General features: G+C 33.4%; 1 protein-coding gene across 1 annotated transcript in view; it reads right to left on the bottom strand.

Annotated features, from left to right (window-relative positions):
* LRP1B (LDL receptor related protein 1B) overlaps nucleotides 1-27,492 on the bottom strand; it is a 315,317-nt gene that overhangs the window by 265,562 nt on the left and 22,263 nt on the right. Inside the window, exons 9-13 of the mRNA XM_061438859.1 lie at nucleotides 23,690-23,873; nucleotides 20,502-20,587; nucleotides 13,059-13,181; nucleotides 11,452-11,633; nucleotides 2,885-3,084 (exon numbers count right to left, since the gene is read on the bottom strand). Coding sequence (XP_061294843.1) covers nucleotides 2,885-3,084; nucleotides 11,452-11,633; nucleotides 13,059-13,181; nucleotides 20,502-20,587; nucleotides 23,690-23,873 — 775 coding nt within the window. The remainder of the gene's footprint in view (nucleotides 1-2,884; nucleotides 3,085-11,451; nucleotides 11,634-13,058; nucleotides 13,182-20,501; nucleotides 20,588-23,689; nucleotides 23,874-27,492) is intronic.

Below are 27,492 nucleotides of genomic sequence, written 5' to 3'. Positions count from 1 at the left end.
TAAATGGGAGCGATAATACTAGTCTGGTTAAGAGAGAAGAGAGGTCAGTGACCAGCCTAACACAAAAGTTATTCTTGTTATAAAAGTCTCATTTTCCAACTCTAAATATACAAATAGAAAATCACAGTGTTTCTGATGTCTTTAGGGGACAAATTCAAGGAGTTGAAAAATCCTATTCCTCTTTACAAACACTGTAAATGATTGACGTTTTTTCATTGGCTGTGGAGATGGCATAATTAAGGCTGTCTACAATTAGTAGCTTGTTAGTAACTACCACATAACTATTGGCTTGCATTTAGATATTGGCAGATGCCTAATAAGACACTTAATGAATTTTTCATTAGTTTTTCTGAGAAAGCCTTCAGGAGGAAATATTTCTGAAGACAGCAACTACTTTTACTTTCCTTTTCTCCCCACCTAGAGCCTCAAGGGATTTTCAAAAGTCAAATTTTTAAATGTTAATATAATCATATCTGAATATCTTTCAGTCAAATATTTCACTCTTTAGTAAATTTAGTTTCACTTCTTACTATATATGTCCATCTACCAAAGCCATCACAAGACTATGACTGAAAGATACTTCATTTACACACATTTGTTTCGAGTTTTCAAAGCATTAATTATAAACATATCTGACATAATTTTAAAATAATGGGACAGGGATAGAATCAACAGTTTCTAATAGATAATTTAACTACAGTTTTTGTTATTCAAATAAAAGTCTCAACTAAAAATAGGCAAATATTTGATGCTAGAATATATTTTAAATACTCACCTATCTAAACAAAAAGTGTTTAAATTTTATTGTACATTGAAATTTTAGCGCAGAGAACTACATTTATAACAACTTAGTGCTTTATATACATGCCAAAAATGGTTATGTGGGGAAATCACTGATTGCTACAATAAAACTTTCAATTATATCATCTATGAATGTTGCAGAACATTTCATTATTGATTCTTCAGAGGAGATATAACTGCTGAATGCTAAATGTAATTTTGATTTGTCAACATTATTTTTGCTGTAATTAAAACCCTAAAGTGATCTTTAAATAACTCTTCATTCCAATTGCATCTTGATGAGTTTCTTTATCTCTGTAATTGGAATGCCAACACCTCAATAAGTGACTCATCCAACTACACTTGTCATACTTCAATGTTCCACACTTAAAAAAGCACCTCTAAGCACTTTCTGTTAGTACGTTTAGTTAGAAGAACATATTTGCTTAAACAACAACTGAAAAATAACTTGGGCAGAATTATGAAGTGATGTGATTTCAGTGATGTAAATCTCCTTTACTATTTATTTTATAAATTTGTTTTTTATATGGTATAATTGATTCACAATATTATATTTGGTTCAGGTATACAACAGAGTGATTCAATATTTTATAGATTATGCTTTTAAAGTTGTTATAAAATATTGGCTATATTCCCTGTGCTATAAACTATATCTTTGTAGATATTTTATTTTATACATAGGAGTTTGTACTTCTTAATCCCCTAATTCCACTTGCCTCTTCCAACTTAAAAAGTTTTCTTTTTTAAAACTTGGTTGCTTCATCCTTCTCCACACTGGCATAAATTTGCAGAGCCTCATCTGACAGTATTAAATTATAAAAAATCCTCTCTTCCTTAACAGCTCATCTCTTTTCTTCTTCCAGATGCTTTGATCTAAGCTTACTGCCAGAGAAGAAAGTCTCTTAAGAGAAGCCATACAAATGTATAGGCTTTGCTTGGAACCTCCCACTGAAAATTAGCTTCCCTGGTGGTTCAGCTGGTAAAGAAATCACCTGCAATGCAGGAGACCTGGGTTTGATCCCTGGGTTGGGAAGATGCCCTGGAAGAGGGCATAGCTATCCACTCCAGTGGTCTTGTTTGGAGAATCCCCATGGACAGAGGAGTCTGGTGGGCCGCAGTCTATGGGGTTGCACTTGTACTTTACAAGATATCTTAAGATGAAAACATCTAATAACAAAGGTGACATAGGTCACTAGATATTAAAGAGATTACTCTTCATTGTGGGGAAAATTTAATCTATAAAGAGCCATCTGCATCTAAAATATTTTGAGTTGTTCATTTGAATTGTTTGTGGTTCCTGTTGAATTTGTGTCATCCTCATCTGATACTGTTCTTTTGTATTATGTCCTTCTCCTCTGCTCTTAATTCCTTTATCCTCAGATATTTTTTCCTCTAAGACCTTTTGCCCATCTCTAATTCCCCCTCATATCAAATTGCTTCCTTCATTTGTTTTATGTTTAGAGTCTTATAATCTACTCAGAGGTATAAAAAGTGGAAAAATAAAGTATATGTATTATTTCATATTTTTTCGTATTCTAATAATTTCTTAAATGTTATTCTAACTTGAAAGCTATTTTTAATATTACTTTTTGTTGCTGTTGTTCATTAAATAACAATAAATTTAGTCATGTATGTAATCTGTTTCATAAAGTAAATAATACTGTTTCACTGTCTTTAAAGAGTTTTATTTCAACTTAGTATTTTTTTAAAAAAACCTACCAGATTGTAATAATAACCTTATTTTTACAAACAACTATTCTTCTGCTTCAATTCCATTGGGATATATGTATATATTAACTTATAAAAGTATCATCTACTTGCTATAAAAACTATTTAGAAAAATGCAATTAGAGAAAACATTGACAATGTTAATGATTTTTATGCATGATTATACAAGTTCTGAATAAACAGATCTAGTTCTTATTTACCAACATTGTCACAAAGGAATATAATAATGTAATATTAAATTAAGAAATGTATTTGATGAAAGTATATAAAAAACTATATATATATATATTTTTTTTTCCTAAATGAGTATTTTATAACTGGTGAAATACTGAGTCATTTGTGCTACTGGACTAACCTTTGTGTCTGTGAGATCCATCCATGTTGCTAAACTCGATATGATTTTCATCAGCCCAATAGAGTCTATGGTTGACATAATCTATTGTTAGTGCCATAGGTCTAGAAATCTTGGTTTCTATGACAACACTCTGATTGGTTCCATCCATTCCAACACGGCCAATGTGAGGGTACTCACAGCAGTCAATCCAATACAAATACCTAGAAAAGAAAATCAGCAGGCATATTATTCACAATCACTCAGGGAATAAAACACCATACAGTATTTCTCTTGTTTACTCAGCTATTCCCAAGTTAATTCTTGTATCTCTCTAAATTGCAGTTTGCAAAAGCATACTCTAGTGCAAACTTTTGCTATGATTTTGTAAAAAATATGTAGTATACTTTGAAATATCCAGATAATTTTAAGCATGTTTCCTTTAGCAATTTTAAGCATGTCATGTATATAACATTTCAGGAACTGTTAACAAATTACAGATGACCAAAATGAGAGATGTAAACTTTCAAAATGCATCTATAATGTTAGAGGAATAAAACAACCTAGATGTGTTTTTTTCTTTTGTTTTACCTATGAAAAATTCAAAATGAATTATGGAGGAGTAGATTGTACTTTCTTAGCTGTTCATTGTTCAATGTGGTAGCCACTAGATAATTGTGATTCTTTAAATTAATTAAAATCATATAAAATTAAGGGAATTACAAAAGTGAAAAATAATTTCCTCCATTAAATGCTGTCAAAAAAGTATTACAAATTTTTGGAGATGAATATAAAGTTTTTGAGGTCATTAAATTACGGGGTTTCCCTGGTGAAGCAGTGGTAAAGAATCCACCTGTCAGGAGACACAGGTTTGATCCCTTGGTTGGGAAAGTCCCCTGGTGAAGGAAATGGTAAATCACTCCAGCATTCTTGCTTGGGAAATTCCATGGACTGAGAAGTACTGTGGGCTATAGTCCAGGGGGTCAAAAAGAGTTGGACATGATTTAGCAACCAAATAACAGCAACAACATAGTAAATTATGAATTTCAAATAATCTGACCTCTGTGTAATAGCAAATCTAAATTTTTGTTTGTATTCTGAACTTTTAATTTGGCTAATAATATCACCATCTTGAACCAAGATACCGGAAAGAAGAGGAAGAACATATTTTATGGAGTCCAACAGCTCTTACATTACCCTCAGAAAGTTCAGTAAGAGTTTGAGGCTTGAAATTCTCTCCTTGATATTCAAATTTTTCATTATGAGACACAAACAGACTTCTACAGATGACTTTCCACTTTGAAATGTGTGAACTGAGCTCTACTTGGAGAATTTATAGTCCTATAATTTTCACTTCTGTGCTTTCATCATATCATCTGCCTTGCTCCTGTCTCTTCAATTATATAGATATTTTCATTCAGACATAACTTATATTGTCTCCTCTGTTCTCCACAAATTTTTCTCTGATTTGTGTCCGTTCACATTTTTCAAGGTATGTTATAAAATTATATATTTGAAAAATGGTTTTGTTAAGCAAAGTAAGCATCCTCTTTTTAATTATAGGACTTCTCATAGCTGTTAATATGGTATACATATAATGATTGTCTAAGATAGAGCTATGATATCCTTTTTTAGCACATAGTTTTGGGTAATACCATTTATTTTCCTAGAGCAGGTTGCAGGAAACAAACTTTATGAAACTCTGCTTTAGCTCTTTCTGGTCTACAGAATTTCTTTATCATCTGTATAATTGAACAACACATATATCATGCACATAGGAACCCACAAAGCAGTAATGACACAGGTTCTTGTGCTTCAGATCAGAGAATCTAACTCAATAAATCAGTTGGTGGGGCATCTCTGATAAATCCCCAAGCCATTCTCAAGTGGATTGAAAAATGTGTCTTGAAAAAGTGATTCACTGAGGTCATAATATATCAAACATTACTTAGCACTGAGAACACAGAGGTAAACATATAATTTTGCTATCAAAGATCTCTCAATGAATACAATAGAGGTGAATATTAAATCAAAGATTTAAAGAATATTATGATGAAAGTTTTTTTACCATGGAGGTGCCAATGAAGGAACAACAATTTTACCTAAATGGAAAATGACATGGAAAATCTTATTCCCACTAGTAGCTCTTTGAGCATAAATCTTATCTTCAAAACGACTTTACAAATTTCTTGATAGCAATGATCTTTCTCCTCTTTCAGAATTTAGAATAAAGTATAATTTAAAGATTTTAATGCTACAACAGGTCTTGAAGATCACATAGCTTCAGGCCTTCACTTCATTATTCACTTCATTATAAATTGAAACTGTAAAATATTATGAGCTTTGTCCTAGTCTGTTACAATAGTGATAGCCGGAACAAGGGCTCAGGTCTCAAGATTTACAGACTAACTTTTTTAAAAAAGCATTTTTAGGTAGACCTAGAGGGATGGTATGGGGAGGGAGGAGGGAGGAGGGTTCAGAATGGGAAACACATGTATACCTGTGGCGGATTCATTTTGATATATGGCAAAACCAATACAATATTGTAAAGTTAAAAAATAAAATAAAATAAATAAAAGTTCTATTAAGACACTATTAAAAAAATAAAAAGCATTCTCATATTTCAGATAAAATTCTTATTCCATGAATAATGTTGTTTTGTCATTTTTTTCTAATCAACATTATGTAGAGTCTTAAAACAAAACCAAAAAATAAAAATCCTAGAAACAGATTATTGAGTTCAAATATCAGGTATACCCATGTGAATTGAGCACTCTAGTTAACTACCCCAAGCCTGGATTTACTTATATGTTCAAAAGGGATAATAACAATAATTTCTCCTCACAGAGAAAAGCATTTTGAAGCATTTTTTGTTTTTCAACTCTAATTATTTACAATAAATTTTATACTTGGATAATATTTAATAGGTTGCATTTTAGATGTAAAATGACAAGAATGTCTAGTACAGACTTACTGAGAAGCTTAAATGTATAGTAATGAGGCTTAAGTATGGAAAAGGTAATGAAATTGACCACCCATAAAGAGAGATGCACAGTAAATCCTGTGCTTGTGAAAGCTCATTTGTGCTCATCATGTCTGACTCTTTGCCACTGCATGTTCTATTGCCTGCCAGGCTCCTCTGTCCATGGGATTCTCCATGCAAAAAAACTGGAGTGGGTTGCCATTTTCTCCTCCAGGGGATCTTCCCTATCCTGGGGTTTAACCCGGGTCTCTGACATCTCCTGTATTAGCAGGCAGATTCTCTACCACTGAACCACCTGGGAAGTCCAATTTAAAAATTAGGCATGCTTGTAATTATTATGCAGTTTCTTTAATTTCTCAAATAACTCATACTATCTATAGTAATTTAAATTCTGTAAAAAGGCAAATTGTCAAAATAGGAAAAATTTTTGTTCTCTATGCCTTGTTTGGATGACTCTTGGAAAAGCTGTTCATGGCTCAAGGTAATTTTGTTACTGTAACCTCTAATGTGATGCAATAGAGAAAAGAGCTGACCAAATCTTGGAAACTGAATTAAATTCCTAGTTTAATATCATATTACCTAGATGATCCTGAGAAAATCACTTAGTCATTTTGGCTGAATATTCTTTGTGAGTGTGTGTGTTCGTTGCTCAGTTATGTCCAACTCTTTGTGACCCCATGGACTGTAGCCCACAAGGTTCCTCTGTCTATGGAATTCTCCAGGCAAGAATACTGGAGCGGGTAAACCATTTCCTTCTCTCGGGGAAATTACCAACCCAGGAATCAAACTCAGGTCTCTCACATTGCGGACAGATACTTTACTCTCTGAGCCACCAGGGAAATCTGTTCTTATTTATACTAAAAATATAATAATAAAAACAATCATGTCTTTTTCAGAGATTCTGAGAAAGCAATATAAGCATCTAAAGTGATATAACACAGACAGATTTTTCTAATTTGTAAAATACTATAGAAGTGGTAGTGATCATCATTATCATTATCATTTATTATTATTTGGAACTCCAACTCCCAATAGACCACCCCACTTTCTTATATCCACACCTTTTCCTATGTTCCTCCTATTCTGAGGAAGTCATTTTTCTGTTTACCTGCCTTGCCCAAGCCACAAGTCTTGTAAGGTTTGTTTCATTGCTGTTGTTGTGTTGCATTACATTTTGATTTATTCCTAGCTCCTTTTTACTCTATAAACTGGTATCAAAGTTCCACAATTATATACAGTTAATTTTCTCCCTTTGTATGAGTTTTTTTCAACTCTTTGGATATGCCATGCTGTCCTATATGTCTTTACTTTTCCATAAAACTTCTTTTTGCCTGAATTGCGTTCTGCTCTGAAGTGGACCACATAACCTGGCTAATTCATACTTCACCAGTCTTGTCCAGGAAAATCTCACTGATTCCAGTTGAGACAGACACATGTTCTGTTTTCTTGACTTTAGAGGTACTGCATTGTATGATAATTATTTGCTCATCTGCCTACTAACTGAACCAGTACTTTGAAACAGGGGTTGTATCTTTTATTTTTATACAAAACCTAGAAGAGTGACAGATGTACTCTGGAGAAATATGAGTTGAATAAATGAATGAGCAGATGGATTTATTTTCTGTTAACCAGTCATAACATACTTCAATTTAATGTCTATGACAATGAATTTTTGTTATGTTGAAGTGACATTTTAAAGATAAAAGTATGCTCATTCTAATCCCAAAGAAAGGCAATGCCAAAGAATGTTAAAACTACCACACAACTGCACTCATTTCACGTGCTAGAAAGGTAATGATTAAAATTCTCCAAGCCAGATTTCAACAGTAAGTAAACCAAAACTTCCAGATGTTCAAGCCCAAATTTAGAAAAGGCAGAGGAAGCAGAAGAACCAGAGATCAAACTGCCAAAATTCATTGAATCATAGAAAAAGCAAGAAAATTGCAGAAAAAAAATCTACTTTTGTTTTATTGACTATGCCAAAGCCTTTGACTGTGTGGATCTCAAAAAACTGTGGAAAATTCTTAAAGAGATGGGAATACCAGACCACCTTACCTGTTTCCTGAGAAACCTGTATGCAGGTCAAGAAGCAACAGTTAGAAGCAGTCATGGAATAACGGACTGGTTGCAAACTGAGAAAGGAGTACGTCAAGGCTGTATTGTCACCCTGCTTATTTAATTTATATACAGTGTACACCATAAGTAATACTGGGCTGGATGAAGCACAGCTGGAATCAAGATTGTGGGAAGAAATATCAATAACTTCAGATATGAAGATGACACCACCATTATGGCAAAAAGTGAAGAGGAACTAAAGAGCCTCTTGATGAAAGTGAAAGAGGAGAGTGAAAAAGCTGGCTTAAAACTCAGCATTCAAAAAAAAAAAAAAAAGATCATGGCATTTGGTCCCATTATTTCATGGCAAATAGATGGGGAAACAATGACAGACTTTATTTTCCTGGGCTCCAAAATCACTGCAGATGGTTACTACAGCCACGAAATTTTTAAGACACTTGCTCCTTGGAAGAAAAACTATGACAAATTTAACAGTATATTAAAAAGCAGAGACATTACTATGCCGGCATAGCCAAGGTCTGTCTAGTCAAAGCTATGGCTTTTCCAGTAGTCATGCATGGATGTGAGAGTTGGATCATGAAGAAGGCTGAGCATTGAAGAATTGATGCTTTTGAACTGTGGTGTTGAAGAAGAGGCTTGAGAGTCCCTTGGACTGCAAGGAAATCAAACCAGTCCATCCTAAAGTAGATCAGTCCTGAATATTCATTGGAAGGACTGATGCTGAAGCTGAAACTCCAATACTTTGGCCACTTGATAGGAAGAACTGACTCATTAGAAAAGACCCTGATGCTGGGAAAGATTGAAGGCAGCAGGAGAAGGGGACAACAGAGGATGAGATGGCTGGATGGCATCACTGATTCAATGGACATGAGTTTTAATAAGCTCTGGGAGATGGTGAAGGAGAGGGAAGCCTGAAGTGCTGCAGTCCATGGAGTTGCAAAGAGTTGGACATTACTGAGTGACTGAACAATAACAATAACAAGCATAGTTATTGTTTTATATTTTATATTACAGTTTTATATTTTCTATTCTACTTTAAAATGCATCTATATCTCTTCTGTATAAATTATTGTTTATAAATACTAAATATATATGATATTAATCACCCCAAATTTATGATTAAATTAGTACACTGATTCCCAATCAATAATAGAATAACTGGGATAATTGGATTTCAGCTGAATTTTAACATAATAACCAGAAAGATGATCTATTTTCTTTTCCATTCTTACTAACCAACATATCCAAAATGATACCATTGACGTGCTACCATTATAAGAAAGTATCCCCAAGCTACCTTTTAAATGTTTATAGATGCTTTATTAGATTAGACATTCCAATGATCTTTATCTTCCCTAAACAATCCTTGCTCTATTCTTCACTAAATATTGGAACAGAGATTACACATCTCAAGAAAACAGGGGTAGTAGTAGTATTGGTATATTCAAAACATATGCAAACTATGATAGCAATCAGACATAGAAAAGTTTAATTCCACCTTTACTGAATACTCAGAATTTAAGCTGTCATTTTTGGAGCAAGATTGTATAATAATTTAGACAGCTATGGCATTTCCATCCTGAAGCTCATCTCATATAAACTAAAATCCAAGTTGCCCTATTGTCTCACTCTGGGGAACCAGGAAAACAGTATGAATAAAAAGGTGTCATTAAATTTTATTTGTTAGAATCTGTTTATCTGTTGTTATACGGCTTTAATCATTTCATAAAAATACCTGATTTTTCTGTTTCTTGGGTTATAATCTGGGATTCCATATCATACCTCAAATATTATTTAAAATGGAATCAAAGGAGTCTTTCATAATATCTGCAATAGTTTAATATTTTATCATCTTAATTGACACTTTTGGCAGGTTTATATTGATGATAAGTTCAGACTGCATCAGTTTATGGGTTAATAACTCCCACCTGGGAGAAATAAACCTTAATGCTAGATTCAGCTGTGTTCACTAGGGTAGGATACATTTTGCTTTATAAATAGGAAATTTCAAAATACTGTTATTAACAAATAATGCTTCTTTTACTGTTATTAACAAATAATGCTTCTTTTATTTGGAAAATAAAGCATCTTGAAAATTATGAGATGAGAGCTAAGACAGACATACTGATTTGAAGAAAAGGACAATGGACAAACTAAAATATCTTCTGATAAAATACCAAATGACTCAAATATACATATTCTTTTGAATGAATGATGATGATAGCCAAACAGTATCTGACCATTATTTCTTGTACTATCTATAGAATCAGACTCCATTGTGACTCTGTTTCATTTAAAATAGAATTGATACTCTTTTGTTACTATGGTAAAGAAAATATTTTATTTTATTTTTTTTTTAAGAAAATATTTTAAAAGGTAACAAAATAGTCCACATAATTATATAGTGAAAAGTTAAAACTTGCACCACTACCTTGGAAACAATTTGTAGTATTTACAGTACAAGTCTTCCCCATTAGGTATTGCTTTTACCCAAGTTAATATTTAAAATTAAGTTCCATGCACATTATAATATGATCACTTTGTTAATTATAAACATGAGACAGTAAAATAGAGATACATTATATTAGCAAGAAGTAAAATTTAATTATTGCATATGGTAAAAGCAGTGATTTGGTGAACTATTTAATGGGAAATTAATTAAGACAGCAGAAAATTCAGAGCACTAGAGTTAGTATAATACTTGTTTATTGCAAATGTGTGATATTTTTAAAAAGCAAATTTTCTCTAAATTTGTTACTTTAAAAACATGTTCAATAGGTTGAACTTCTACAGAGATCATTTTGGAGTATGTAATCACTCAAATTATAGTGTTAAAAAAAGAGAATGATATGCGTTCTCTACCTACCAAAATAACATAATTGAAAGTAAATGATAATGGTCATAAAATATAGAACTTTAGCAAGCAGCTTTGACACTTAAATGTGTGTTCATCCCTTATCTAAATTCTCCAGCCAGCTGTCCTTGATCCTTATGATGACTTGTTCTTCATTCTCACAAAGAAATGCAAATAAAATCCAACACTAATATCATTCTTCCCTGATATTCCCACTACGCTTTTCCCTATGAACGCGTGGATAATGCACTGCTATTTATTATTCATAGATACTACTTATGTCTCCTGCTGTAAAGTTGTTCAGGAATTGCAATACCTCCATTCTTGACTACTACAAATGCTGTAAAACAGTATCTAAGAGTTTATCTTTGCTTCTCTTTCCTCCAAGATTTAAAGGCATTATAATTGGATAAAACTGTGTTTTATTCATTTCATACACTTATTGGTTTGTTAGAAAAGCTGTGTTTAAAACCTTAAAAAATACTTGCTCTAAAATTCCATCATCTTAATTTTCTCTTTCTCTGTGATAGTCAGATTTGTATTTTTGATTTCCCAGTTAAAACTTCTACACATTTACACTTTCATTGGTTCCCAGGTTAAAGTCTACAGACCAGGATTTACCATATTGAACATAATCCACAGTCTTAAGCTTTAAGATTTTCAATGTTTGTTACAAACCCAGCACGAGGATCTAAAGACAGGTCCCTGGGAAACTTCAGCCTTTTGCTAACAAGTATAGTAGGGTATAAGCCATTAAGTTTGGATACTTCAATGATCCTTTTTTCTGTGTCAGACCAATAGAGGTTTTTTCCAATCCAATCGACAGCAAGTGCATTGGGGACGGCTGTGTTATGCACTACCTAACAAAATAAGAATTTAAAAAGTTAACATTTTAAATGCCTAGAATAAGAACAAAGCAATTACTTCTTGATTTTTTTAGAGATACATAATTGTATTTAAACACTGAAAAGGAATTTAGATAAGCACAACATATAGAACAATTTACCTAATAAAATTACTTATTTGTTTGTGAGATTACTCAATATGTAATCAGGCCCCTAGAAATTCCATAAAGGTTATAATGAAAGAAACACCAAAATAGAAAGTTGTTGGATGGCTACACAGTTGTTTATTATATTTTCATTACAGTTTACTTATTCTCTCAAAATTTGGGGCAAAAATTCTATTACAGGTAGAGGCACACCCATACTAGCACGAAAAATAATTGATATCATCTATTAATAACAGGTTCTTGGGGAGATATCAATTAATTCAACACTCCCCCAACTGTCTTTGCCCTACTTAAACTACCTATTACAAAGAAAGAAAGAATATAAGCAAAAATATACATTAAGTATTTAACCTAATGAAAGGGAAGTAGAAATGTATTCATTCAACAGTTGTGTTCAGTTGCAACCTATGTCAAATATAATAAGGATATAGGCTATGTATGCACAAATATGCTGTATTTAAAAAACCAATAACATTTATTCTGAATTATGCAACCTACTGATTATTTTGGCATTATATATATGTGTGTGTACATATATATATAAGTATATATATATAATTTCAAGATTTCATTAATATTTTAAAAATTAATTGCTTCCACCAAAGCTCTATATACAATATTATAAATGGCTTCAAATTTTTTTAAGTAATAGAAGGGTTCAATCTACTTGAATTTGAACTTTTTTTAATATATTTTACTACATATATACAGTGCAAATGATTTTATTTTAAAACCCAAATTAGCATAGAAATGGTGTCAAGTAGAGTAGTTCACATCTAGAATGTGACATGTGTTTAATTCTGATGTTCTCCACTCAAAGCATTCATGATTTTACACAAATGTATTCAACTATTCCCTTCTATAGGAAAATAATAGTGCTATAATTTCAATCTACATTCTAATAATTATGTTTTTCAATTACAAATTCTCTAACTCAACGTTTTCTTTCATATAAATCAACAGAATTAAATCTCAGGCACTAATCATTCAAGCTGAAAGTATTCCTCACATTATATATGGTTGTGAATATAAGTTTTCAGATTCATTTACTCAATTTGATTTTTATCTTATAGCAATCATGTTATAATGAAACATGGATAAGAATCTCCAATTTCATATTTAAAATATATATTAACACACTGTACTAATGTGAAATTCAAATCAACCTAATACATTCTATGAGTCATGTCATTACCATCAAATAACATTTTCTATTCAATTTAACCATACCAATACAATATTGAATTATCTCATCATTGTAATATCTAGATACCTTAATATCACTTCCATTTAAACACATTCTATTTATGCGACTGCCATTCGGTCGACTGGAATCAATCCAATAGATAAATTCTTCTCTGTAATCAAAGTCTATACCAATAACATTGTTTAATCCCTAAAAATAAAAAAGAATATATTTGAATAATAGTTAAGAGAAATCTTCTTATAATATTTTAGGAATTCATAAGAATCAATATTTCCCTTTGAATCTAAATAGTTACAGTTTTACAATAAAAAAAATCTGTGACCAATTCTTTGTAAAAGCATCATATGTTTACATTTTCTCTATATCATACACATAAGATGTTCCATAGTTTATGTGAGCATATTTCCAATTAGGAAAAATATTGGAGTGTTTAAAGAAAGCAGTTTAAGTAAATAGTCAATAATATGGGAAAAATTTCTTTTAGAGAGATAAAGGAAAAGATTTTCATTTTAGGTTAATATTAATTTGATGCTATTATGAGTATACATCTAAATTGAAAAGGTAGACAATCCCCAATAATTTAAGATAAGATTTTGATAGATATCTGATAAAAGTCAGAAAAGATTTTCAAAGTTTACTTTCCCTAACAGCCTTTGGTTCAACAACATACTAACAGTCTCTGTTTTTCTCATGCTTCAAGCAGCCTGTTAGGCAATACAGTGCCATATTCGAATTTAAAAGCTAAAACTTTAGTGAATATTTAACCAAAGAGGAACTTGGTTAACATCTTTTTATTCCACATGGTAGAAATGTGAGGAAATCCTTCCTTTCAGACTCACAGTTAGTACATTTTTTAGCAGATAACAAAATTGAATGTGAATTCAGCTGATGGATTTTGGATAACACAGCTCCTTTGGCAGTTTCACTGTTTCACTGATTTGATTTGAGGATTGTTCACTAGGATCTGAGAATCTTCTCAGCTGTTGAGGCGTACAAATGATTGCCCAGGGGTTGGTTTAATTCTGACCTATTGTTAAGGCTCATAGATTTAGCATCCCAATGAGCTAACAAAACTTGAATCAAGATTGCAATTGTGTTAACTCACTTTGAGGGTTGAATATTAATTTATTAATATATAAACTCATATATTAAAATGAGTTGACATCACAGACATTTGGGAAAGCCCCAGAGATATTTGCCTTATCTTTATATCTGATGTAAGATTTTTACATAAATATTTACTCTGAAGTTGTCATTAAAGTCACAAATTGGTTTAGGGGTCGCTTATGAGTATTTATAATCCTGTAGGTAAGGATTAGCATCTCCAAGGCAATTGTTTTTTGTTGCTGCTGTTTTGTTTTGTTTTCCTGTGGTTTGCTTTGATTAATTTGGGAAAGGATGTGTGCTCAGTTGCTCAGTGTGTTCAACTCTTTTCGACCCCATGGACGGTAGCCCATCGGGCTCCTCTGTTCACAGAATTATTCTGGTTAGAGTACTGGAGTCAGTTGCCATTTCCTCCTCCAGGAGATCTGCCTGACCAGCGATTGAACCTGCATCTCCTGTGACTCTTGAATTGGCAGGTGGATTCCCACTTGAGCCGCTTGGGAAGTCCTTGGGGAAGGGTGGTTAATTCCTAAATCTGAGTTCAGTTTCCACATTTATTCTCAAAATTCATAATTTTATAACAACACAGCATCAGAGATACACACTTTTTAATAAAACTCTGCTGCTGTTGCTTCTGCTAAGTCGCTTCAGTCATGTCCGACTCTGTGCGACCCCCATAGATGGCAGCCCACTAGGCTTCCCTGTCCCTGGGATTCTCCAGGCAAGAATACTGGAGTGGGTTGCCATTTCCTTCTCCAGTACATGAAAGTGAAAAGTGAAAGTGAAGTCGCTCAGTCATGTCCGACTCTTTGCAACCCCACGGACTGCAGCCTACCAGGCTCCTCCGCTCATGGGATTTTCCAGGCAAGAGTACTGGAGTGGGGTGCCATTGCCTTCTCCATTAATAAAACTCTGGCAAAGGCTAAATTTTTGCTATTCAGATTTTACTTCTTTCCAGTGACCTCCAAGACTAAAAATCACCTACGTATGGAACTCAGAGCAGGTTCTGGCAAAAACTGATTTTTTTCTTCTCATAGTCAGGCTAAATTGTCAGCATGATGGTGTTGAAAATCATAGGCTCAAATCTTATGCTTTCATTTGTCCTAAAAGAAGCAATCTTTTTTTCAGTTCCAGATTATAAAGTTAACCCTAAATAGCCTAAACCCACTATGCCCAGATGAATAAATACAAATATACTTCTTTCAGATGGCATCACTAATCAAGAATAATGATTATAAATGCTAAAAAAATGCAACTAACATTCAGTCTCAGATTCAAAAGATTCATTAAATATTCATTTGCACACTAAAATTTGGAGGACTCCCTAACTAAATACACATAAGCATTCAGTCTAAGAAGTTATCTATGCAAAATCAATCAAGATTCTAAATCATAAATTGAATATATTCCAAGTTCTGTAGAGCACTTAATAGATTCAATAGTAATCTATGATCTTCTTTCTGTTCAAAAGCACTTTTCATTGAAAGAATAAGGTATGGGTTAGGGTTTTGTGATGGACTGGCAATGCAGATAGGTAAATTAGAGCTCTTTAAGAAAGATATGGACAGAAACTTGTTTCTCACTTTAGCAAAGATTTACCCACAATCTCCAATCTTGGCAGAATTACCCTATTCCATTCTTTACAATAATCAATTTAGATAATGAAAATCCAGTTCCAAATTTAGCAAGTCAACTATAATAAATTAAATCCTTGGATGCAGAGGTATTGAAGCTTAGAATTCTGACATATCTATCAAGACAAACTAGTTATTTTCCTACAGCTTTATTCTTAATCTCTACAGAAAACAGTGCAAAACTCTTTTTGCAGAATCATATGCAAGGAACATTAAAACAGTCAAGGGCATGGTCAAAATAATGTCAAAAAGCTACAGTCATCCCGTGGTTTCTGAGCTGAAAATTGGTTTCATCAAAATCCTACTTGCTTCTTTGATTTCTGTGGTTGAAGATTTGTACCCTTTGATTCAAGATGATTAATTTAGAAAATTATGTTTTGTTTCTTTATACAATTTTACTGGAATTAAAGGCACTGCTAGAATTGAATTGGATAACATATTGGAAAGCTACTTGATTAACTTTCATTTCTAAAATCCATGTACATTTTTTAAATGTGTTGTATGAATTTAAGTTATAGCTATCTTAGCTACAACTGCATTTTAAAATATATAGGGTAAAAATGTTCTACCAGTTGTTATAATTTTATGCTATAAAGCTTCATGAGATTGCTACTAATACAATAAAGAGAACTTGTTCTCTTTATTATATTCAATAAAATTAAGGTATTAGAGTAAAATTTAAGGTATTATAGTAAATTATTCTTCCTAATTAACTATGCACAAAATTTCCAAATAATTAAGGCAAGGATGTTGTCCTTTGATTTATTTTGACTGGGAACAAGTGTAGAGAGCCAATTACTGATATTTTCTACTTCAGTCTACATATGTAGAAAAATCTTTGAGGAAAAAAAAATGGTTTTACTCTCTAGAACTCCTTGAAACTTTCTATAATGCTATGATGAAATTGTGGTTAAAAACAAATTTCCTAACAAAAATGGTATATTTCAAGCAACCCACAGTCAAAACTTTAAAGCTTGTTTTTAATTTCTTGGATCATTACATCCTTCCTCAGTGGTCACCACTAACAAATGCTCTGCAAAGACACAGGTGTCCAGGGTCCGCATGGATTTCTTTATCTTCCTCATACCCTCTTCACTTCCATAAACTACACTAATTGTCTGAAATTCATACCGCCTTAAGTACTAGTGATTCAGTTCAGTTCAGTTCAGTCACTCAGTCATGTCCGGCTCTTTGCTGTCCCATGAACTGCAACACGCCAGGCCTCCCTGTCCATCACCAACTCCTGAGTCTACCAAAACTCATGTCCATTGAGTCGGTGATGCCATCGAACCATCTCGTCCTCTGTTGTCCCCTTCTCCTCCTGCCCTCAATCTTTCCCAGCATCAGGGTCTTTTCAAAAGAGTCAGCTCTTTGGATAAGGTGGCCAAAGTATTGGAGCTTCAACTTCAACATTAGTCCTTCCAGTGAACACCCAGGACTGATCTCCTTTAGGGTGGACTGGTTGGATCTGCTTGCCATCCAAGGGACTCTCAAGAGTCTTCTCCAATGCCAAAGTTCTAAAACATCAATTCTTCAGCACTCAGCTTTCTTTATAGTCCAACTCTAACATCCATACATGACTACTGGAAAAACCATAGCCTTGACTCGACGGACGTTTGTTGACAAAGCAATGTCTCTGCTTTTTAATATACTGTCTGGGTTGGTCAAACTTTCCTTCTAAGAAGTAAGCGTCTTTTAATTTCATGGCTACAATCACCATCTGCAGTGATTTTGGCACCCCCAAAAATAAAGTCAGCCACTGTTTTCACTGTTTCCCCATCTATTTGCCATGAAGTGATGGGACCAGATGCCATGATCTTAGTTTTCTGAACGTTGAGCTTTAAGCCAACTTTTTCACTCTCCTCTTTCACTTTCACCAAGAGGCTCTAGTTCATTTTCTGCCATAAGGGTGGTATCATCTGCATATCTGAGATTATTGATATTTCTTCCAGCAATCTTGATTCCAGCTTGTGCTTCTTCCAGCCCAGCGTTTCTCATGATGTACTCTGCATATAAGTTAAATAAGCAGGGTGACAATATACAGCCTTGATGTACTCCTTTTCCTATTTGGAACCAGTCTGTTGTTCCATGTCCGGTTCGAACTGTTGCTTCCTGACCTGCATACAGGTTTCTCAAGAGGCAGGTCAGGTGGTCTGGTATTCCCATCTCTTTCAGAATTTTCCACAGTTTATTGTGATCCACGCAGTCAAAACTTTAGCATAGCCAATAAAGCAGAAATAGATATTTTTCTGGAAATCTCTTGCATTTTCGATGATCCAGCGGATGTTGGGAATTTGATCTCTGATTGGCAACAGTCTAATATTTTATCACCAGTAAGTTAAACACTAAAAGAATGTGTGCATTAAAATGGTTTGGTTGTACAAGATGGATATAGATAATGCACAGAGAAAAAATCATTTTGATCCATTAAGAACAATCTCTGATAATATATTAGCCAAAATATGAAAAGATAAAAAATATATATATAAAAAAAGATAGCAGCAGAAATGTCTCAAGTAACAGGGTTGGATAATAAAGTAAGAAGCTGCCACTGAAGCTCTTTTACAGTTCTTTCATGATGACAATAAATACTTTTACTGTATTAGTTAAATTTGTGGTTTTCATCTAAGCTTATAAATAGAATATTCTAAAAAGAGAACTTTTCTCCCTTTGAGAGAGAGTCTAAAAAGAGGAAATGCTGAAAACAAGCAAAAATACTGTAAGCAGAAAATATAAACATGTCAATACAAGAGACATGTCAATTCCAGAGACAATACAAGAAATTCAATAGTTTGTACACCTAACTTCTAAGGTATAGACATGCTTACAGAGGGTGTGGGGATATACTCTTAAGATAAAAAGATAATTTTCAATATTTTTTAAGCTTGATATAAGCTTAAAATGTTATGGTGGCTCAGTGGTAAAAAATCCAACTACAATGCAGGAGATGAGGGTTTGATCCCTGGGTTCGAAAGATCGCCTGGAGGAGGGTATGGCCACCCACTCCAGTATTCTTGCCTAGAGAGTCCCATGGACAGAGGGCCTGGCAGGCTCCAGTTCATAGAGTCACAGAGAGTGGGACATAACTGAAGCAATTGAGCATGCAGAAGAAGTAAGTTAAATAATGTAGAAAACACTGGGGAAATAAAAACAATGCCAGTTTAAAGCAGTTATGTAAACTTAATACCTATGGATATTACTCGTCTCTTAAAGAAATGGTTATCTAATTCTTATATTTTAAATATATTTTAGTTTTTATAAAAAACACAAAAATATTTTGTATTTTACTCAATCTCTTAAGGTGCAGAATTAGAGACAAGAGGCAGTGCAATACTGTGGATATTGGTGGCATCCTCCAAACTCAAGAGCAAGAGTCTAAACCTCAAATACATTCCTGAATAAGACAAGTATACATGTAAGCACACAGAAAGTTTGAGGACACTGGTGAATTGAGAGCATGGGTTTTATATCAAAGTGGCAGCTGCCCCACCTGGGATTGTGCCCGTTCAGGGATGTGAGCCCAGCAATGCTACACTGTCCTATTTTTTCATGAATAGCCAGAAATCTGGATTTTCATGTGAAAATTTCATTTTCAATCTGTGACTTAGAGAGAAGCTGGCAAATCAAACTCTTTTTGGAATAGCCAACATCACACTTGCTAACAAATATTTGCACTTAAAGTAAGACTAAATTCCTAAGCAGTATGGATGAAACTCTAACAATAGGAATGGAGGTACCCATGAGAGAGTGAAAAAAATATATTTAGTTAAGCATTCTTTATGTTGTTGAAAAATCCATACATGGATGACCTTTATCATCTAATGCCTCATGCAGGCATAAACATACTATGAGACCATGAAACATCCTTATTTTGGGCACACTTGTTCTAGACAGTGCTATCACATAATCGTGTCACTACTGCACATTTTGGGGCAAAGACAAGCTTGCAGCAGGACAGATACAAGCCCAATCATTCCAAAGAAGCTACTTTTCCTGACAATTAAAGATAGGCTAAAATTAACTATGATTTCTCTAGCCCATGTAATAACCAGTCTAGTTCAGTGATTTGATTTTATGTTATTTTCACTGTAGATTGAGAGGGAAAAACAAAAAGGTTGAGGTAAGCAATTAACATTTCTATTCTGTCATAAGTGAAAATCATTCCTTTTCATCCCAAATAGTACGTATAAACACTGACAATGGAACTTAAGCATCACAACAGATTAGCAGTTCAGATTCTCGAAGTAGATGGGTTGAGGGATGACCACGGTAAGGCTAAATATATGCATCTCATAACCTTTAAACCACAACTGGATTACAGTCATACTTTTACTCCTTTGCTAATTCCAAATTTTAAAGGCTAGGAATCATCAATCCCATGTTAGTCCTTAGTTCTATGAACAGAAACTTAAAGTTCTGGAAAAGATGTTTATTTTTAAATCTCATGGATGGGGTGGGGGGCAACTTGGTTAATGCACAAAATACCTTAAAAAAGAATTTTACACCTTCTCTAGCTATTCTTAAGACAGTATTTTAGATATTTTAAGATAGTTTTTTCCTTGCATTAATTATATTTTGCATCTTATACTTTCCTTGATATGGTGTGATATTACAAGTTGGAAGACTCAGACAATTCAAACAAAACAAAGTTTATGGTAATCTTATAGGCATACATGCTTCAAAAGTTCTGATTATGAGGTATTGCTACAGCTCTAACTATATCTGGAGCGACCATATTAAATATTAGCAGATTATCATGGAAATGTCATACCTGTTTTAAAAGTGTGTAGTTGGAGCCATCGGTGCTAATTTTCCTTATCTCATGATGATCAGCAAGAATTAGAAAAGGCTCTTCATCTAAATACCAAGACAAAAAACATGTTAGACTTTTAGTAGTTTTGGTTTTCAACTTGGCTTAGTTTCAGTTTAGTTACTCTAGCAGTGCAACTTCAAATGCAGTGCCCTCTGTAAATTAATGGTTAAAAAATTCATACTGAGCACCTCTGTTGATAATACTATGAAAAGAAAGCAGATACTTGTGCAGTACAGAAAATCTAGACAATTCCAAATCCCTCTCTTTCCCTCAAGTTTCTTGAATATTAAATTATCTAATTTATTTGAAATTAGTGGAAAATACTGCTAAAATCTTGCTTTTTGTCATTCTTTTTAAATTGGAATACAGTTGATTTACAATGTTGTCTTAGTTTCAGGTATACAGCAAAGTGAATCAGTTTATATATATATATATTTATATATATATATATATATATGTATATACACACACACACACATACATATACATACATCCATTCTTTAAAAGATTATTTTCCTATATAGGTCAATACAGAATATTGAGTAGAGCTTCCTGTGCTATACAGTAGGTCCTTATTAGTTATCTGTTTTTTTCTTATAGTAGCGTATAGTAGTGTATATGTCAAACCTAATTTCTCATATGATACAAATGAACTTAGTGACAAAACAGAAGTAGAGGCACAAATGTAGAAAACAAACCTATGGTTACTGGGGGAAAGGGGTGATGGAGGGGGACAAAATCTTATTTTTAAATGAAATTCTGAGAAGTATAAACTTCACCTTAGAAATCTATAGTGCAGCTAAACATTCCTACTACTGAAAAGTGAAAGTCACTCAGTCGCATCCGACTTTTTGAGACCCCATGGATTACATAGTCCAAATAGAATTCTCTAGGCCAGAATAAATCTGAAAATTCCTTCCTGATAACCATATAACTGGCTTATGCTCTCAGAATAACTTCCAAGAGTTTCACTGCCTATATGAATTTTTTCCATGTGCCTGGGGGCTTCTTTTAAGTAGGAGTCTATATCCTTCTTATTTGTTCAACATGCTTTAATATCTTATTTGTTCTAGAATCTAGGAAATACAATAAGAATAATCTAACCATGATTCGTATATATAAAGATAAAACTCATTTTAAACATCTTTGTTTCTAAAATGCTTTATATACTTAGTCCCTGGTGAGCAAATTTAATATCAGCATATATTAGAAAAAACAATGAAAAAGGTAATCACTTTAATTTTATGAGGACTTTATGGCAGAAAGTGAAGAGGAACTAAAAAGCCTCTTGATGAAAGTGAAAGAGGAGAGTGAAAAAGTTGGCTTAAAGCTCAACATTCAGAAAACTAAGATCATGGCATCTGGTCCCATCACTTCATGGGAAATAGATGGGGAAACAGTGGAAACAGTGTCAGACTTTATTTTTTGGGGCTCCAGAATCACTGCAGATGGTGATTGCAGCCATGAAATTGATGCTTAGTCCTTGGAAGAAAAGTTATGACCAACCTAGATAGCATATTCAAAAGCAGAGACATTACTTTGCCAACAAAGGTCCGTCTAGTCAAGGCTATGGTTTTTCCAGTGGTCATGTATGGATGTGAGAGTTGGACCGTGAAGAAAGCTGAGTGCCGAAGAATTGATGCTTTTGAACTGTGGTGTTGGAGAAGACTCTTAAGAGTCCCTTGGACTGCAAGGAGATCCAACCAGTCCATCCTAAAGGAGATCAGTCCTGGGTGTTCATTGGAAGGACTGATGCTGAACTGAAACTCCAATACTTTGGCCACCTCATGCGAAGTTGACTCATTGGAAAAGACTCTGGTGCTGGGAGGGATTGGGGGCAGGAGGAGAAGGGGACGACAGAGAATGAGATGGCTGGACGGCATCATTGACTCGATGGACATGAGTTTGAGTAAACTCTGGGAGTTAGTGATGGACAGGGAGGCCTGGCGTGCTGCGATTCATGGGGTCGCAAAGAGTCAGACATGACTGAGCTATTGAACTGAACTGAAGACTTGAAATTTGCTAAGATCCCAAATGTTTTAACCACAAAAAAGAAATGGTAATTATGTGAAGTGATGGAAATGTTAACTATTAATAATACTACTGTAGTAATAATACAGTAAATGATAATATAGTAAGCAGTGAGCTGGCAAAAAAAAAAATTAAAAAATGGTATCCTGGCAAATAAAACAATGGGCTTCAAATAATATGCAAATTGCTTCAGAGGTGAATACTCCAAGAATAAGTAAGAGTGGAATGAAAAATTTAAAGGAGTTATTGTTTTCTCCATGTGTGCAAAATTGTAATCAGTTAAAAACTTAACATTTTAATTTCTATCCTGTTATTTATTTGATAAAAGTAGATGAGAAAACATCTATTGCTTTAAATGTCATCAACATAAATGTATATGAGAAACTGGCAATGCTATTTGATTCATTATACTCATTATCAAAGCAAGAGGAATAGAGACAAGTTAACACCATTTTTTGCCCTTTTTAGGTTATTATTATATACTATTTTGCATCATTTTAATGAGCATGGTTTTATCCCCTGATGAATCATAATTTGTTTTAAGTTATAGGACATGTTTTATTGAATTTTCAGCCTTACTAAGTTTAACACACTACCGGAAATAAACATAAGTTTAATAATACTTGTCTAATCATGGGAAGAATTCACATAGTCTTACATGGATGACTTATTTCTACTGTTTTCATCATTATAACTGTTATTATTATTCTTATTTACGTGTTTTCTCCTTGGCACACATATATGAGGGTGTGTGGTATAGGGAGAAGAAAAAAAATTATTAGGACACTGTCACAACAGGTTCTTTAATAGTTTTGGCCAAACCTGCTCCCAAGAGCTTGTTATACAGCAGAAAGCAGTGCTAGTTTTTTTACTTGTTCTCACAATCTACAAAACACTTAATAATTCACAAGACCAAACTGTAATGGTATTACAAACCGAGCAGTGTGTGGACAACACACAAAATCAGAGTGATGGATTCTCGATCAAGGTAAGGAGAGGAGAATTTTGACTTATTAGCAACATCAAGGAGGAATGAATTCCATAAGAATAGCTATGCAATCGAGGATTCATACGTATAACTGGGGCTGGATCAGTGGACAAGTTCAATTCAATACCTGAGAGTGACTTGCAGCCATTTGGATTAGCAGGTTGTATTTCATATCCATCTGTACAGAGGCACTTGTAGGTTCCATATGTATTGATGCATTGCTGGCTACACGGAAAGCCCAAAGAGCATTCGTCAATGTCTACACATGTTTTACCATCATCCTTCAGTTGAAATCCAGGCCAGCATTTGCACTGGAGAATGAAAAATGAGCATAATCAATTTATACCATTGTCATTGTCTCTTCCTATTGGATGTCCATTTAGCATGATTCAAGCAAGAAAATCATTGAAGAATAGACAATGCCAAGTTTTTCTATCCTGCAGCAATTAAACATTAATCAGAATTACAAATATGGTGTACAGCTTATGTTTAAAAAGCATTCTCCCTAATATCTTCATTTGACCTTCTGAGGTTGACAAGATTACAAAAGTTAACTGGCGTTAATCAGCAAGCCATGGTGGCTAGAGAATGGCAAGGAAAAACTAAATCATCAAATTCCTCTGTTTCTTTTTCTTTTTTTGCATTATATTGAACTTTTAGAAAGCTGTTTTAACAACCATAAGGATTAAGCATTATACGGAGCTCTAAAGGTTACTAACACTGTCACATATGTTTAATTTCATTAGAGTCTTACAGAAATCTATGATGTAGACACTATTATCAGTTAACCCATGAGAAACCTAGATGCACAAGGATGAAATTGTGTAGATGAAGCCAGTTGGAGAGCTTGCTCTTGCTGTAATTTTTAACAAATATTAAGGGTTATTTACTATCTATTGGCAGGGTCTGATTCCTTTATCAAACATGTTGTTGCCTGGAGAAATGATAAAATTAACAGTCTCTCCACTAAAATTAAATCAATGTGCATCATCAGATATTTTTTCTTGGTATCTCTATCATGTTCTATACAACCCTCTTATGTGATATTTACTAACTGGCATATCAGTTCTCAGTACAATGTCATGCAATGTACGTCTTTGCATTCCTGAAAATAATGAGGGGTTATGATTGGTCTTTCAGTTGTATATTCAGCACCTGCCAGGTAGCATATGGGAATTATAATTACACAAAATGAACTTATAATTGGTCATACGATTATGATCATATTAACCTTAAGACTATCCTATATAGCCTTTGAATAAAGGAACCTGTGAGTACCGAATAGGAACATGAAGTCGGAACTCTAAATTGTTAAGAAAAGCTAGTATTCATTACAAACATTTGAACCTATGTATCTATTTGCAAAATACTAGAGAGAGACATGTGTGCTTATTATTAAATAATCATCAAACAAATAATTGAAGGGTAGAATTTCGAAGTACAAAAAATGGTGTTCATTGTGTGGAGAAGGACCATTAGCTTCACCTGAAAGTGCTCAAAAGATAAATGAATAATGTTTCCAAGTCCTTTTACATAAAAATGAATCTCTTTACTTCCTTGGCACTTTTATCTTCAATATTTATACCAATATTTATCTAATAATTCTAAACCATTACAGAGGATTTATTTTGTAATCTCCAGAATCCATTAGCAAGCCAGCAAATCAAAGCAAAAGCCACAACATAATTTCCCAAATTCTCCTCATCAGATCATAGCTTTTGACAGTATTACTTTCCTTGAGAAGACTCATCCTACCACCAGATAAGGAAGTCAGGGGAATTGGTGCTTATGCTATGTCCAAAATACAAAAGAGACTGTGTGTGTGAGAGAGATGCTAAATGTCACTGAAATATAATTACAAATAGTTAAAATGGTAAATTCTAAGTTGTATATTTTACACAATGTCTTATGGACTCTGTGGGAGAGGGAGAGGGTGGGAAGATTTGGGAGAATGGCATTGAAGCATGTATAATATCATGTATGAAACGAGTCGCCAGTCCAGGTTCGAAGCATGATACTGGATGCTTGGGGCTGGTGCACTGGGATGACCCAGAGGGAGGGTATGGGGAGGGAGGAGGGAGGAGGGTTCAGTATGGGGAACACATGTATACCTGTGGCGGATTCATTTCGATATTTGGCAGAACTAACACAATATTGTAAAGTTTAAAAATAAAATAAAATTAAAAAACAACAACAACAACAAAATTTTCAAAAGGCAATTGACAGGCTGCAAAAAGATATCACTGAAACAATTGAAAATTAGATCATGTGATCATATGGAAGCCAGAAGACACATAGGCAGACACAGGATAGAGCTGAATTCAAGGGGCACTTAAGGAAAAGTGAAAGGACGTATTATAGAATGCATTACATTCCTCTCAAAAGAGTATTATATAAAGAAACAAATAAGTGTCCCGATTCTAACAGGGTTTGGGGAAACTACTTTGAATGGCTAATGTCAGGTTATAGAACTACCACACTAACTAGCTGGTTTGATAAAAACATATTTATGGAAAATTAATTTCTTGAAGGTAAAATTTGTAAAAGTTATCAAGTGTAATGGGTGGGCATTTCTATAAACAAATTAAACTATATTTAACAGCAAGTTTTTTTTAAGTGTGAAAGAGATTTTTTTAAATTATTTATTTTAATTGGAGGCTAATTACTTTACAACATTGTTGTGGTTTTTGCCATACACTGACATGAATCAGCCATGGGTGTACATGTGTTCCCCATCCTGAACCCCTCTCCCAACTCCCTCCCCATCCCATCCTTCAGGGTCATCCCAGTGCACCAGCCCTGAGAACCCTGTCTCATGCATCGGAAACTGGACTGGTGATCTGTTTCACATATGATAATATACATGTTTCAGTGCTTTTCTCTAAAGGTCCATTAACCTTGTTTTACCAAAATCATTTTTACCCCCAAATAATTAAAAGGCATTTAAGAGAAATCCTACTAACATAACTTTCATAAATTGAATGAAAAATTAATAATAATCATTTTTGTCCACAAAGATAAAAGATGAAAGATTCATCTATATTTAGTTAAAAAAGAATGGTTTCAAAATGTTTCACTTTCATTTAAAAATATAGTCTTTATGAAAGTGAGACATATATTCAATGTCAAGTTAATATTCCTCATAATTAAGAACTATTTCTGATTGTTTTATTTATATTAATTTTTTAGAGAAACATATTACTAGAAACAAATATAGCTGTCCAAAGCTTTCCTATAACATTCAGAAAAATTTCTTTGCAGATTTTTAAGTGATATTTGAAAATATTGATTATCTTGTATACATTAAAATTCATTTATCTCCCTAAAGTACATTTATTTTCTCATGTTAAGTTACCCTTCCATCAAAATAAGATTCTTGCTTTTTTAGTTAAGTGTTATTATTCCCTTTTGAATAGTTGGATCAATTGTTATTTGTTTTACAGCAAATGTGCAAGTTATTCACAGTCCAGAAGGTATAAATTTTGCTTTTATAAGCAATTTTCATTTTATTGGATAATTTGCAGTAGGATTTGTCTTGTTTTGCTGATACTGTAAAGAGAAATAGTTTACTGTAGAGTTTTCCCCATTCTCTGAAAAAAGAGAAATCCATCAGCTAACATTTTTCTCCAAAATAGAGAATTATTTTGTAATTAAGATTTTTGTTCAATCTCCTATAAATTAATATTCAGAAATATAACATATAACAGATACATATTAAATTTTCATATATAACATAAAAGTGTGATTATTCTTAGTTGCTCAGTTGTGTCTGACTCTTTGTGACTCATGGACTGTAGCCCACCATACCTTTTTGCTCATGGGATTCTTTAGGCAAGAATACTGGAGTGGGTAGCCATTCCCTTTTCCAGGATATACCATAAATATTATATATATATATGCATGTATATACATATATATAACACAATATAT

Source organism: Bos javanicus, chromosome 2 (assembly GCF_032452875.1).
Source record: "Bos javanicus breed banteng chromosome 2, ARS-OSU_banteng_1.0, whole genome shotgun sequence".
Taxonomy (NCBI): domain Eukaryota; kingdom Metazoa; phylum Chordata; class Mammalia; order Artiodactyla; family Bovidae; genus Bos; species Bos javanicus.
This window is presented reverse-complemented; position numbering and strand designations above follow the sequence as displayed.